This window comes from Dama dama, chromosome 14 (assembly GCF_033118175.1).
Source record: "Dama dama isolate Ldn47 chromosome 14, ASM3311817v1, whole genome shotgun sequence".
NCBI lineage: Eukaryota > Metazoa > Chordata > Mammalia > Artiodactyla > Cervidae > Dama > Dama dama.
Genome location: NC_083694.1, coordinates 73,339,838 through 73,354,179, shown reverse-complemented (window position 1 = coordinate 73,354,179; position 14,342 = coordinate 73,339,838). Strand labels below are relative to the sequence as shown.

The window sequence follows — 14,342 nt, the reverse complement described above, 5'->3', positions numbered from 1 at the left end:
ATTCCCGCATCCCCAGACACACACACACACAGTTCACCCAGAATCACAGCACAGGGGAGCAACGTGTATTCACCCGGTGCCGACTAGATGCCCCGTTGTCCTGGCAGAAAAAAAATACGGGCTAGCTCCTGGTTGAGCTTGTGTGGTCGCTTCACCGTCCTGACCCCTGAGTTCACTGGCTCAAGGGTATGAGGCTGGCCGCTTCTGCAGTTAGATGCTGGGTGTGTCAGTGACACGCACGTGCACGTCCCCCGACGGCTCAGACGTGAGCACGCAGGCTCCCTCCCATCGCGCACATCCATGCCCGCCAGAACTGAACGCGCATCTTTCCCAGATTCTGGGTCTGATTCTGGGTCTGCTCAGTCTCCAGAAGCCACTTAACCCCCAGATTTAACTAAAGCCGCTACAGAATGGAGAACTTAAGCATCCGTTCTTTAGTTCCGGATCCTCAGAAGCAGCTTCCCACAGAACCAGGAGAAGAGTAGAAACTTTTTTTTTTTTTTTAAGCCTTCAAAAAACTGGCTGGCACACGACTGGCCCTTCTGAAATCAGTCAGACTTGACTTCAGGCCTCCCGCACCTCGTTTTCTACTCCTCCACTCACTAGCTTATTCTCTCCATCCCTCCTGAGGGTCCCTAGTCCTCAGGGCGTCCTGAGAGCACTCACTCTTCCCGGTCCGGACATTGGCCTTCCCTCTTCAAGGGACCCTACTCTTCCCAGTGGAGTGATCTCAGAGATGGCGTAGGAGTGGCAATCACAATTTTAATGAGGTTAATTGATCCTGATAGATTTTTCATTAGTGGACTTAGCCACTGGGACAGAAGTCCCTGATGGGACAAAGCAGATGGGTCTGAGTCTGTGTCTGTGACAATCACCCCTGTCCTCATTCATGGATGGGAAGCATCTCAGAAAAAGTCCTTCCATCCACAACTTTTGAATCTGTGGATTTGCTAAATCTCCAGATCTTTTTAGGGCTTTTCAGGTGGCTCCATGGGGTCACAAAGAGTCAGACACAGCTTAGCGTCTGAGCAACAAAAGGTGGCTCAGTGGTAGTGAATCCTGGCAAGGCAGGAGATGCAAGATGCCTGGGTTCCATCCCTGGGTCGGGAAGATTCCCTGGAGAAGGAAATGGCAACCCACCCTTGCCTGGAAGTTTCCATGGCTGCTGGAGTCAGTGAAATGGGGTGGCTGTTCAAAGCTCGTGGATTGCCTGTCATGATTTTTATCCCAAAGGAGCCGTTTTAATAGTTCAAAATAATAATTTGATAATCGCTAAGATTATCTTTCAGAAAAGAAAATGTGTTTTGTTTGAAAGCACATGAAGATTTCCATGCTAATTTCCCCATTAGTATTATTGTGCCAGAGCAAGTTTGTATTTTTAAAGAATTCATCCTTATGTCCAATGCATTTCCTTTTAAGCCTCTTTTTTTTTTTAACCAAGCTTTGCTTCATATGTAAATCTCTGGCTTTAATGGTTTTGGGGGGAAATTGTGGAAATAAAAAGTAGTAATGTTGTGTGTGTGTGAGAGAGAGAGATAAAGTAGGGAATCTCTGAAATAGAAAAGTTTGTGCGCTGAGCTGTTCCTCAGTCATTAAAAAAGTTAAGCACGAAACTAGACATCAGCTCCCTCCTCCTCACATTCCTTTTGTTAAAGGGAATTTGAACGCTTGCCGTGTTTCGGTAGTCCCAGCCACCATGCCTGCCCTGTGGTTGCAGGGGAAAATGGGATAAAGATTAAATATAAATTACTGCAATTGATATAACTGCTTACCACAACCAATAAACTTCACTGGGATGGTACTCAAAACTCTGTGGGTACCGTGGACCACAGGTCTGTGATGGTGCTACACATGCTTCTGTTTCAAGCTAAGGCTGATGAGCTAACTGAACAAATAAATTTCTTCGTCTCTTTAATCAGAGCAGGTCTATTAAACAGTTTGCCTCAGAAAGTGGCACCCAGCACATTATTAAGGCAAAAGGCAGGAACAATCCTCAGGATGGCCGGTTTACATGACAGATACACTTGCAAACCTAACATTAAACAGAGAACCAGCGGCTCATTGGTGTCCCTGGATTCTAGGAGCCTCAGAGATTTTTCTCAGCAGAAACACCTCCCACACATTCTGTCACTTTGCTACCAACATGGTCGAGTTATCTTAAATTCTACTGTTGGGACTCATGACCCTGATTAAATAATTTAAAAAGAAAGATGCAAGAATCCCTGGAAGAAATCCAAGAACAAAGCTGTATTATTAACCCTCAGTGTGATTTAAAAAAAAAAATCAAAGGTCTGTCTCCAGTGATTTTTCTGATATTGAGAACCTGGGATTGAACCAAGGAAAGCTCTACTTTGGGGTAAAAGCCAGGAAGGGTAAGACTGACAAAGACCTGAAGGGGACGTTCTGACTCTTGGAGGGCTACAGAAAGCCTAAGTGAGCAGGATCCAGGAAAATGAGGCTGTATGTGAGCCAGAGGACACTCAGGACCCGCCCCCACATCCGTGAACACCCCGATATTACCTAGGGGGGCTTCCGTGCCCCCCTGCCCCCCAACAACAGCCTTCGTGCTTCAGTCCGCCCACATGCCACCAAACCTAGATGTTCTACACTCTACACACTTCAGCGGAGTCACATACACAGACATTGAACACAGAATTTAAAGGCAAACTGTTCTGATAAGTTTAAAATGAAAAAGAGAGAGAGACGAGTGTCTCTAACCCTGTGTCAGGTAAGACCTCTGCCAACCTGTCACAGCAGAACTAGCACTTTCCCAAGAGGTCAGGGGTGCGCTCGCGGTGAGACTGTCTGGACTCGCGGGAGGCGAGGTCCCCAAGGAGTCACTGCCTCGTTCAGAGATGCTTGCGGGTGAGAGTGCAGTGGTGAGGGCAGGCAAGGGGCCACTTGGAGCAGAGGGCTCTTCGGTTGTGTTCCGTCATGGTCACAGGAGGTGCGGGAAGGAGAAAAGAAACACGTGAGTCACACCCCAAATCACAGCATCTGAGCCTGCCGACTCCCCCGCCCGTTACTGTGGGTACCTAAACATACAGGCATATACGTAAACACATACACACACCACACTGCCAGGAGCCCCGGCATATATGTGTATATGGGGTGTGTGTGTGTGCACACATATGTGCACACACATGTATACAAGTAAAGATGCATGCAGAGGTATAGATGGAACAAGTAGACATATGTAAAGCAAGCTATAGAATGGGGGCTAAAGGTGAAAATAGGGGAGTGGAATCAAAAGCAGTAATTCCCTCCCCGCCTCTTACTTCACTGGTGGTTTCTCACCTGTCTGAGGCACTCAGGCTCAGAAGGATGAAACACAAAATGTGAAGATGATTGAAAGAGACTATAGAAAATTAATCAAGGAAAAGGATAAAGATAAAGTCAGAAGGGTTTTATTAGGAGGGTTAGGGTACCAGGAGATGAAAAAATGAAAGAGAAACGTTCGAGATGCATGCACTGATTTTTTTAGTCAATCAGATTCAAGCAAAGCACAATGTCACGTGGCAGGCTGGATGGGAAGAATTTGGGGGAGACTGGATACATGTGTATGTGTGGCTGAGTCCTTTCCGGTCCCCTGAAAACTCTCCCAGCATTTCTAACCAGTCATACTCCAATACAAAACAAAATGTTTAAAAATAATAATAATAAAAATGGAAAAAAGAAATTCAAACAAAGCAAAGAGTGAGTAAAAGACTGGAAAACAAAGTTCACAAATATACGAATGACCTAAGTCTACAAAAAAATTTTTTTTCATGATAACAAATGAAACAACAATCTGAGATGCTGATGTTACATTTCCCCCAGTTTGACTGGGGGAAAAAGAAAAAAGAAAAAGTTCACTTCAGAAAAAAGAGAAAATGCGGCAAGGGGGCGGTGGAGTGGAATGGTGCACCGCTGAGACGAGCGTGCAGTGTAAGGGGCTGCGGGCAGGGCGAACGAGCGCTGTGTGCCAAAGGCCTGGGCACGTGTGCACGCTTCCTCGGCAAGCAGGTTTCTTCATCTCAGAGGAAGGGCACGTGTGCCCATTGTTTAAAAAAAGAAATAAATAAAACAACACTGTGATCTCTGACTGTTGGGATTATAGAGATCCACTTTTTTCTGAATTTTCTGTTTAACCTGTGTTTACTTCTATGAATAGCAAATCTCATGGTATGCAATATCTAATTCACGAAAAGTTGAGTTCTATCACACAAGCATTTCAATTCATTCAGTTCAACAGAATCAGACAAGTGAGAATAGCACAAAAATATGGAAATAGGAGAGAGGTGGGGCAGGGTGGGGCGGGGGACAGAGACCAGAAGGACAGAACTGAGAACAGAAACGGAAGATCCCCGAGTAGAGGGTTAAGAAAACAGAAACAGCAAGGATGGGAGGAATTCGCAGCTTCATTCACCAATGTTGAAGGTGATGTGAAATCCGTTTTTCACTAAATATCCATGAAATCTGCCTGAGTCACATGGAATTGGCCCGGGGCCAGAGCGCACGAACGATCACAGAACTAGTCTGTGATTACAGAAAGAGACGTGCAGCTGCTACATGTGTTGTTTGCCAAAGAAAGACCCCAAGCCCTAAAATTTCATGACCCGGTAAGTCACAAGTAAGTATTTTAATCAACAAACTTTCATCCACAGTGACACGCCAACACATCCCACCGAGTAATAAGCAAGTGGCACCTTCCCGTCTTTGACGTCAAGTGCTAAACCTAAATTTCGGGGTCTCTCATTGCCAAATGTCGAGGGAGGGAGAGAAGACGGAAGGCAGGGAGGAGCTTAAGATTCTGCCCAACAGCAGTCATCCACACCCATCAGTATAGACTCAGCCAGCCATCTGCGTCTTGTTTTTAGGTTAAACTAAACATTGGTGTCGGCAAGGTTCCAACGAGCCCTTCTGCTTTGAGGAACAAAGACTGGTCCCCACCGATCGTGTTCCCATACTTGGGAGAGGATATTCCGGCTTGCCTCGGGGGGCCTCTATTTTCAGCTACCCCGTCTCACCGTGTGGAGGCTTGTTGTGATGGGTCCATGCAGAGAGCGTGGAAACTCTCTCAGTAAGGTGAGGGTCACCTACTGTTTTAAATGTTCCCTCTCCTTTCCACCCCCTTCCCATCCCCTCCAGCAAAAGTAACCAGTTTCTGGGGTTGAGAGGAAGTTACTCTTCTGTAACGGGTGGGTATGTCAGCAGGTGGAATAAACTGATCACAATCTGCTATGCTTCGGTGACTTTCATGTATTTATAAGACCTCACTGCTGTGGGCTAAAGTAGTTTCTTTAGGGAACGGACATGTGTATATCTAGGGCCGACTCATGTTGATGGATGGCAAAAAATCATCACAATATTGTAAAGTAATTATCCTCCAAATTAAAATCATTTTTTTAAAAATAACAAACAATTCTGAGGAGATTTCAAATGTGCCTCATTAGAGCTGTGCTCTGTAATTGTTAAACCAGGGTTGTCTTAGGGGTATTACCTATCTTGTTAAAGCATAATGTCAACCATATGATTAATCAGGGTACCTATAACATGTTTTCAATAACAGTAACATTTAAGCACTGTAATTTATTTTTAACCAGATGTAACCTATTTTTTCTCTCTCCTTTGATATGTGAAATATATGAATTGTCAGCATCTTCATTGCTTAAATTTAATTTACCTCAGGATTAGGACACTTGTTAAAACAATTCGAGTGTGACAATAGAATTTGATAATGATAATTTAAAATATCTCAGTACTGTCAAAACTTTTCTGTTGCAGGAATTTATGTATATATATATATATATATATAAAATTATGTTTAGAATTCTAATTTATCATGTAGTTCCCTAACTATGAAGGTCTGTAATCTGACCAAAATAAATTGATTTCTTTACAGTGATAAAATTTAAAAAGAGATTGAAAACTTGCCATATGGTTTGCTGTCAGGTGTAACAAAAGCTATAATTTATACACAATAATTCATCTACAAATAATATGTTCAGGTAGTTATCAAACTTTATATCTTACAAGTAGGAATATTAAGGACAAGAGAATGTCAAGGGCCATTCATGATTATAAGGCTTGTCTGTACAAAACGATTTCACTAGAATATCATAGAAAATTTTGTCAACATTAAATATACAAAGGTAGCAACAAAAAGAAAAATAAAATGTAAATACCTGGAGTGTTAGGACGGGTAGAGTTTCCTGAAAAAAGGAAAATAAACATCTCTTAGAAAGTTTCAAATTTCACACATACATATGTAAATATATATATATACACATATATAACATCTCTATGTTAATTCACATTCACACAGTCACAATTTTGAGTACTTTTCTCCCGGTGAAACCATAGCTATTCTGTTAATGCCATGTTTATAAAGCCCAAGTATGTTGAAATTACACTATTAATATTAGTTTTTGAATTCTCGGGTAAAAGAAAAATAATAGGCTAAAGGAGAACTGCTGGAATTAATTTCAAGTCTGCAAAAAAAATTTTAAAGGACTTCTGGAAAGTTTTTCCCAAACGAATTCCTTTATTGAGACAATAAGTATTGATTGCTTACTATGTTTTGTACATTATGCCGCATTCTAGGATAAAATAAGATCAAGATAAAGAAATTCTCAGCCCTCGATGAACTTAGTCCAATGTGAGAGGTAGACAAAAAAGAAAAGAAAGAAAAAAGGAAAAAAAAAGCCATACAGTGTGATGACAGACAAAAGGAAATATGATACAGAAAAGAACATGAGGATCAACCTAATGCAGGCTCCCAGTGTGGGTGGCTGGCGGGTGGAGGAGGTGCTGGAGAGCGTTTCTTGGTACATTTAGCCCGTGAGCTCAGGGATTGTGGTCAGCTACCGAACCGGCGTGATGAGAACTGGATTCCAGCCGGTGGATCAAGGCATGTATCCGTCCACCATCTCAGTAATCAACTACTGAATAAAAAGATCCTGTCGGTTCTCCCCCAAAAGACAGGCAGCTGAGCTTGTGAGAGGGTAGCATAATGGATGGGCCGGTATTTAAACTACTTCCTGCTTCGAGATTTTATTTTCTGAGAACAAACAGATCTGAAAAAACCCTCTCCCCTCAGAAACACCATCAGAGGTGTATCAGCGAGGAGGGTCCTTTAATTATGTTCCCTGGTTTGCTCTTCAAAATAAAACATTCTTGTATTAGAGGATCAAACCAGTCCATCCTAAAGGAAATCAGTCCTGAATATTCCTTGGAAGGACGGATGCTGAAGCTCCAATACTTTGGCCACCTAATGTGAAGAACTGACTCATTGGAAAAGACCCTGATGCTGGGAAAGATTGAAGGCAGGAGGATAAGGGGGCAGTAGAAGATGAGATGGTTGGATGGCATCACTGACTCAATGGACATGAGTTTAAGCAAGCTCCGGTTGATGGTGATAGACAGGGAAGCCTGGTGTGCTGCAGTCCATGGGATTGCAAAGAGTCGGGCATGACTGAGCGACTGAACAGAACTGATTTTATAGATAGACACACACACACACATATACTATACATTATTTATATAATATGAGCTTCCCTGGTGACTCAGATGGTAAAGAATCTGCCTGCAATGCAGGAGACCCAGGTTCAATCCCTGGATTGGGAAGATCCCTGAAGGAGGCAATGGCAACCCACTCCAGTATTCTTGCCTGAAAAATCCCATGGACAGAGGAGCCTGGTGGGTTATAGTCTGTGGAGTCGCAAAAAGTCTAACACAATTGAGAAGCAAAGACTTTTCATTTTCATATATATAATATTCATTATATAGAAATATCTAAGAAAATATTCAGGCACTGCAGCAATGTAACTGGAAAAGACACTTTCATTTCCATAAGCCATATCTGCTAGACTACATATATTTTTTAAATGTTTCAATTAGCTTTTAGAATTTAGCTACAATTTGCAAAGTAGGAACACATATAAAGACAATCTACATGAAGTAGACTAGTCAAAAATCTAAGGAATATGTATAGGGCATGTGTGTATGTAAAGTGTGTTAGTCACTCAGTTGTGTCTGACTATTTGTGACCACATGGACAGGAATCCCCCAGGCTCCTCTGTCCATGTGATTCTCCAGGCAAGAATATTGGAGTGGGTTGCCATTTCCTCCTCCAGGGAATCTTCCAGACACAAGGATCAAACCCAGGTCTCCTGCATTGCAAGTGGATTTTTTACCACGGAACCACCAGGGAAGCCCCTCTAAAGGACATATCCATGCTCAAAAGTCCTCTGATGACTGTTTCATAAATGTACACAACAGATACTTCTGGGAGGTAATCTCCCCATGTGAGATAAAGAGAGGATGGGAATTCCCTGGTGGTCCAGCGGTTAGGACTCCACAGTTTCACTGCCGAGGGCTCAATCCCTGGTTTGGGGGAACTAAGATCCTGTAAGCCCCGAGGTGTAGCCAAAAAAAAAAAAAAACCAACAAACAAAACCATGATAAAGTAGAGGAAGGTTGAAATTATGTCAATATTGAAAGCAGACTAAACTACCAAATGTCTGTATAGTTTGTTGACGTCCCATCATAATTGGCAATTCTTCCAAAATTACATAAGCAGTGATTGCAAGTGTCTGTTGCATTTCATGCATCAGAACGCTAGCAAAATTACAAGCCAAAGGGACTCTGCTGAATCCTTTTCACTAAACAAGAAGACCTGATGAGAAGGGTTGTGTGAGATATTTAACTATGTCACCATTTAGCCGTCTGGTCAATGCGTTTGGTCACTGAGGGGTCTGATCGGCCAACGAAGCTAGTGTGGTTGCCTGTGTTGTGTGATATAGGCAGGCAGCTCTCTTTATACCCAAGTTCATGTATGACTAGGAAGCAACCACCTACTGTTAGTGGAATCAAACAGACCTGGAAAAGCAAATAAAATATCTGCCTAAAGCACTTAATAACTTACGTATGACAGGTACCTATTTAATACTGTATAATATGTGCCCAGTCATTCAGTTGGGTCCAACTCTTTGTGGCCTCATGGACTGTAGCCCACCAGGCTCCACTGTCCATGGGATTCTCCAGGCAATAATACTGGAGAGAGTTGCCATTTCCTCCTCTGGGGGATCTTCCCCACCCAGGGATAGATGCTGCATCTCTTGCATCTTCTGAATTGGCAGGAGATTCTTTACCACTGAGCTCCCTAGAAAGCTATTTAATATTAGGAGGTTGTAGTAATACAAACAGCATTACAATAGGTGTCAAACTTACATGAACAATACGGGGAAGGTTTTGAAAACGGGTGAAGAGAAATGTGTGAAATAGCCATAGGAATTATGAGGGTACATGCCTGGGATGTGACAGTCAAGAAAAGGTATCAAGATTTTTCTATTTTAATTTTTTTTTTGCATTGAATGGTTTCTTGGGTTCCACACACACATCATATCCAATAAATATAATAAAATAGAGCACCATTACATATCAAGTGTTTCTGTATATTATAATTTGACTTTTTCTCTTCTGTGAATAACAATTTCTACCCTTCCATGGCTGATTCATGTCAATGTATGACAAAACCCACTACAATATTGTAAAGTAATTAGCCTCCAACTAATAAGAATAAATGGGGAAAAAAAATGGTAAGAACCAGTTTTCACCGTTTAGACAAAGGACTATTTAGAAGTATTCCAGTAGGTGGCACAAGAGCACCAAAAATCTGCAAATCATTTCCTAGCATCCCCATCCCGTGGCTGTGAATCACCCATGGAACTGACTAGGTACATTAAACAGATGAAAATGGAGATAACAGGCCACTTGATCTTCAAAGCTGTGTTATTCTAACACATGTCTTGTTACTGAATTTACCTTTCCCAATATGTTTCTTTTACAACTCAAAATGTTTAACTGATTGCAAATCAAAGTTACCTTGAAGTCACACCCTTAAGTCCCCCACCAGAGATTTCAGCAAAAACTAGGAATCAATTGAGTGAAAATGACATTTCAAAAGACATACTTGAGCTTTAAATACCAACTATTCCTATCACCACCACTGCCCCAACCCCCTACTCCCTCAAAAGGAATGGAACGCCATTTCCAAAGGGATCTAAATCTGTCTCGTTTGGCAAATCTAAGAAAGGTACAAGGACAGAGGGGTGAAACAGAAGAGATGAAATAAATGCTGATTTTCAGGATCCAGCCTCCAATGAACGGTTGCATGTTTTGAAGGTTAAAAATGCACAGCTGACCTCTATAAACATGAAAGCAATATAAAAATGGAAAAGGCAAATCAAGACAAAAAAAAATATAGGTCAAGTAAAGCAGATATGTATGGTTTTCCTTGCTTACTAAGGCATGATAATAATAATAAACAGAATAATAAATATAAAAGGTTTCTACCTTAACTTATTCTTTAAATGTATGATCAACAAACAAATCCAACAAATATATCCAATTACTACATATCTATGGAATAAGTCTTCATGCAAGTGACAAAGCATTAACTAGATTTCAGAAAATTGTAGGAAGTAGTCTCTCCTTCTCTCCTTCAGTAAATATGATAATTAGAGCAACAACTTGCCAAAAAGCTGTGTAATAGACACTATGCAAGCCTCTTTACATGTTTTTGCCCTTAAGCATCCCAGCAAGTCAATGAGTCAGCAATTATTTTTCCTATTTTATAGGGAATGAAACTGACACTTACAGGAGCTTAGTAAATTATTCAGTTGCACACCGAGCAAGTGGTAGACGTGAAGAAGGCTGTCTGATACTAGTTCTATTTTTTTACGCAGAATTTGTATTAAAACATTGCTTACATTTTTTAAGTGTCTAAAGTCCCATGTATAAAACAGTTGCTGCTTACCACCAGAAAATCATTTTAGATATTTCAACTGGTAAAGGAACATAGGATTTTAATATCTATTGACATGGAGTTCTTTTGACAGATAAGGAAACTCAGGCTCAGTGAGTTGAAATGCCTTTCTGACTTCATGCAATTTAGAAAGACTCGGAGATTTATTGGTGACTCAGTGGTAAAGAATCCATCTGCCAGTGTAGGAGACTTGGGTTCGATCCCTGGGTCGGGAAGATCCATGGAGAAGGAAATGGCAACCCGCTCCAGTATTCTTACTCCCCTGGACAGAGGAGTCTGGCGGACTACAGTCCATGGAGTCAGGAAAGAATAAGACATGACTTAGCAACTGAACAACAACATGATTTCTAAGCTCCATCAATTACCACAGAATTTCAACATCCCTTTTGGGAAGACTTATTCTTAGATACAACGGGCTTCCAAGAAACACAGACTGAAATCTTTAGGAAGGACAGAGACCAAAAGAAACAGAAGAAAGACCTGGGAGAAACAAGAACACGCAAGGAGCAGACAGACGCCTGAAAACTATAATTCTTCTTCTCAGAAATGAGACAGTATTGTACCCACGAACAGAAGAAGGGGCACTAAACAGCAACATTTCAAGAACAAGAAAGGAGGTCAAGAGATACTGGCTAACATCTTCAGGAAAAACAAACAGCCGGACAACAGAAAATACCTGTTAAAGATGATCAAATAGCTCCATGTTTGTGTTTTCTTCTGGAAAGCTGGAGGATGCTAACTAACAGGTGGAGGGCCGTGGCCTGGTCTTACATAGATCTCACAGCCACATCTCATCAGAAACCCCAGAGACTAGGTGGCATTGTCCTCTTTTACCAGAGGAGGTCTCAATAAATAAATACCTGCAAGGCTAAAGAGCTCCTAGCAGAAGGAGTTTGGTTTTAAATGCAGATAGGATTTGAAACAGAGAAGGCAATGGCACCCCACTCCAGTACTCCTGCCTGGAAAATCCCATGGACAGAGGAGCCTGGTAGGTTGCAGTCCATGGGGTATCAAAGAGTCGGACACGACTGAGCAGCTTCACTTTCACCTTTCACTTTCCTGCATTGGAGAAGGAAATGGCAACCCACTCCAGTGTTCTTGCCTGGAGAATCCCAGGGACGGGGGAGCCTGGTGGGCTGCCATCTATGGGGTCGCACAGAGTTGGACACGCCTGGAGTGACTTAGCAGCAGCAGCAGCATGCTTCTAAAATGTCCCAGGCTTATTCAACTACACACTGCCATAAGGGAAACATATTTAATGCTCGATCCAGTAGTTACTCTAAAGAGACGCGCGGTGAGTAAAATACCATGTGTGAACCATCAAAGCGGGATTCAGAGTAAGTCACACATTGAAATTTATTTTTTAAAAGCACAAATTGCTGAATGATGGCTATAAAGGAGGTAGCTTCTTATTAGAAACAAAAAAAATGATGGGGGCACATGGAAGGCAAGGAAGGGTGTGATCAGAACTGTGATGAACCAACAGAACTAAAACCAAGCAGAGAGACATCCCTGCTGGTCCAGTGGTCATGACCTCACCTTCCAGGGCCTGCGGGCTCCTTCCCTGGTCAGGGAGTTAAAGATCCCACATGCCTCACAGTCAACCAAAACGTACAACAGAAGCCACATTATAAAATCCGTTAAAGGCTTTAAAAATGGTTCACATGAAAAATGCAATCTTTAGTATAAAAACAAATGAAAAAAACCAAGCTGAGACCTTGTCCTTCAGTGTGTATCTGTGTGTGTACTCATGGTGTCTGACCTTTGTGCCCCTGTGGACTGTGGCCCGCCGGGCTCCTCTGTCTGTAGGATTTCCTAGGCAAGAACAGTCGAGTGGGTTGCCACTTCCTTCTCCAGGGGACCTTCCTGACCCAGAGATCGGACCCATGTCTCCTGTGTCTCCTGCATTGAAAGCAGATTCTTTACCACTGAACCACCAGGGAATCCCTTACTCTTCAGTATTTGTACCCAAATCTTCAAGGAAGGAAAAATAAAACATTCCTGAAAATGGTTTACTCTTATTATGTGCATGCTTTAAAACTAAACAAACAAGCAAAAAAGTCTGTGATCAAACCTACATCTCCTAAAATAACTGGGATGTCGGGGAGAGAGGGTGGTGGGTAGGCTTCCTGGGGCCACTGATCCAGTTCTGGGTCAAGGTCCATGACTTAGCATCCACAGACGTTTTTTAAAAAAGGAACCAAGAGTGAAATCTAAATTATAGCGGGTTGGCCAAGAGGTTATGGAAAAACCCAAATGAACTTTTTGGCCAACCCAATACTATCTTCTAGTGAACTAAACATTAGACAATAAGAAATAAAGAGAAGGACGCTAGGTTGCAGCGAGTCGGCTTGACCAACCTGTCTCCCCTCTGGCAAACAGGATCCCTAGGTCTGCCGAGGCTGCCCGGAAGGGAAGGGAAATAAAAGCTGAGTCTGATAACACGCGCTACTAACTTCTCATTTCCCCTTGCTGAAAACTCCGAAGAGAAACACTTGATTGACTTTCAAAATCATTAAAGGAACCGGGCCTAATGGGACAAGCTCCCCTTTCAAACAGAAGAGGTTCTCAACACGCTCTTCTCATCAGAAGGCTGTTTGCACAGCGAAGAGCAGCCTTCGTGGCTTTTCTGCTCTTGTGGTTTCTTCTCCTCCAGAGTACTTCTGTTTTTCTGATTCTGAGTCTTTATAGGAAAGGAAGAGGTGTAGCCGTGCGGTTAAGCGCGCAAGCCTTTGCAAATGGTGCAGCGCGTTGTCATGGCAGCGGCGGCAGCGGCCCCAGCCCCGGGTTAAACCACAACTTCTCTAGCTGCTGGCGAAGCAGGCCGATCAGACAATGAGCTCCTGCTGCAGCCCTGAGTTTCAGAGCTCTTTGTTTTTGTTTCAGTGAAAAGGTGTTTCAAAGAGAAGGTTGAGAATTAGGAGGGTGGTTTGTCCCTCTTGGAAGCACTCCGTTTGGAAAGGCGTTTGCAGATCATATTTTAATGAGGAAAAAAAAAAAGTTAAATCCAAGCTCCTCTTCAATAAAGTAAAAAGGCACCCTCTCTTGGGCCCGCAGTGAAAAATGGATTCATTAGTTACATTATGCAGCTGAGAGAAAACAGGTTCCAAAGAGAAAAGTAAGACAGACGTGCTTATTTGTAAATAGAATTCACACTTCTTTAACCTTAAGATTATGAAATGACCAAACAGAGCCGAGGTGAAGATATTTCACCAAGTGCAGAGTTCTTTATCATCACCTACGAATGTTACTCTCCTGCTACGTACGACATACCACATCACACCCTTTGCAAGCAAATGTTCTGAGCTAAATATGTTCAGCAACTTCCTTAATATCACACTTGAAGTCTCCTGAAAGGTCACGCCTGAGAGCACAATAACGTATAGGTGCGTTTTGGTACCTTAGCCACATTACCAACCGGCTTCAGCCCCGGCTAGTAACCATTTTCCATGCCGAGTGTTTCTACCAACTGCCTTAGGTCTTAGCTAAAGACAGTCAGTTCCTGATGTAGAAAATGTTAAAAGAATATAGG

General features: G+C 42.4%; 1 protein-coding gene across 5 annotated transcripts in view; it reads right to left on the bottom strand.

The window, feature by feature from the left end:
• PTPRC (protein tyrosine phosphatase receptor type C) overlaps positions 1-14,342 on the bottom strand; it is a 121,307-nt gene that overhangs the window by 60,758 nt on the left and 46,207 nt on the right. For 3 of the 5 annotated variants that reach the window (XM_061161091.1, XM_061161093.1, XM_061161094.1), the window contains exon 3: positions 6,168-6,194. In XM_061161091.1, coding sequence (XP_061017074.1) covers positions 6,168-6,194 — 27 coding nt within the window. Of the gene's footprint in view, positions 1-2,745; positions 2,917-6,167; positions 6,195-14,342 lie in introns of all 5 variants that reach the window. The other 2 variants (XM_061161090.1, XM_061161092.1) reach the window with 1 other exon arrangement.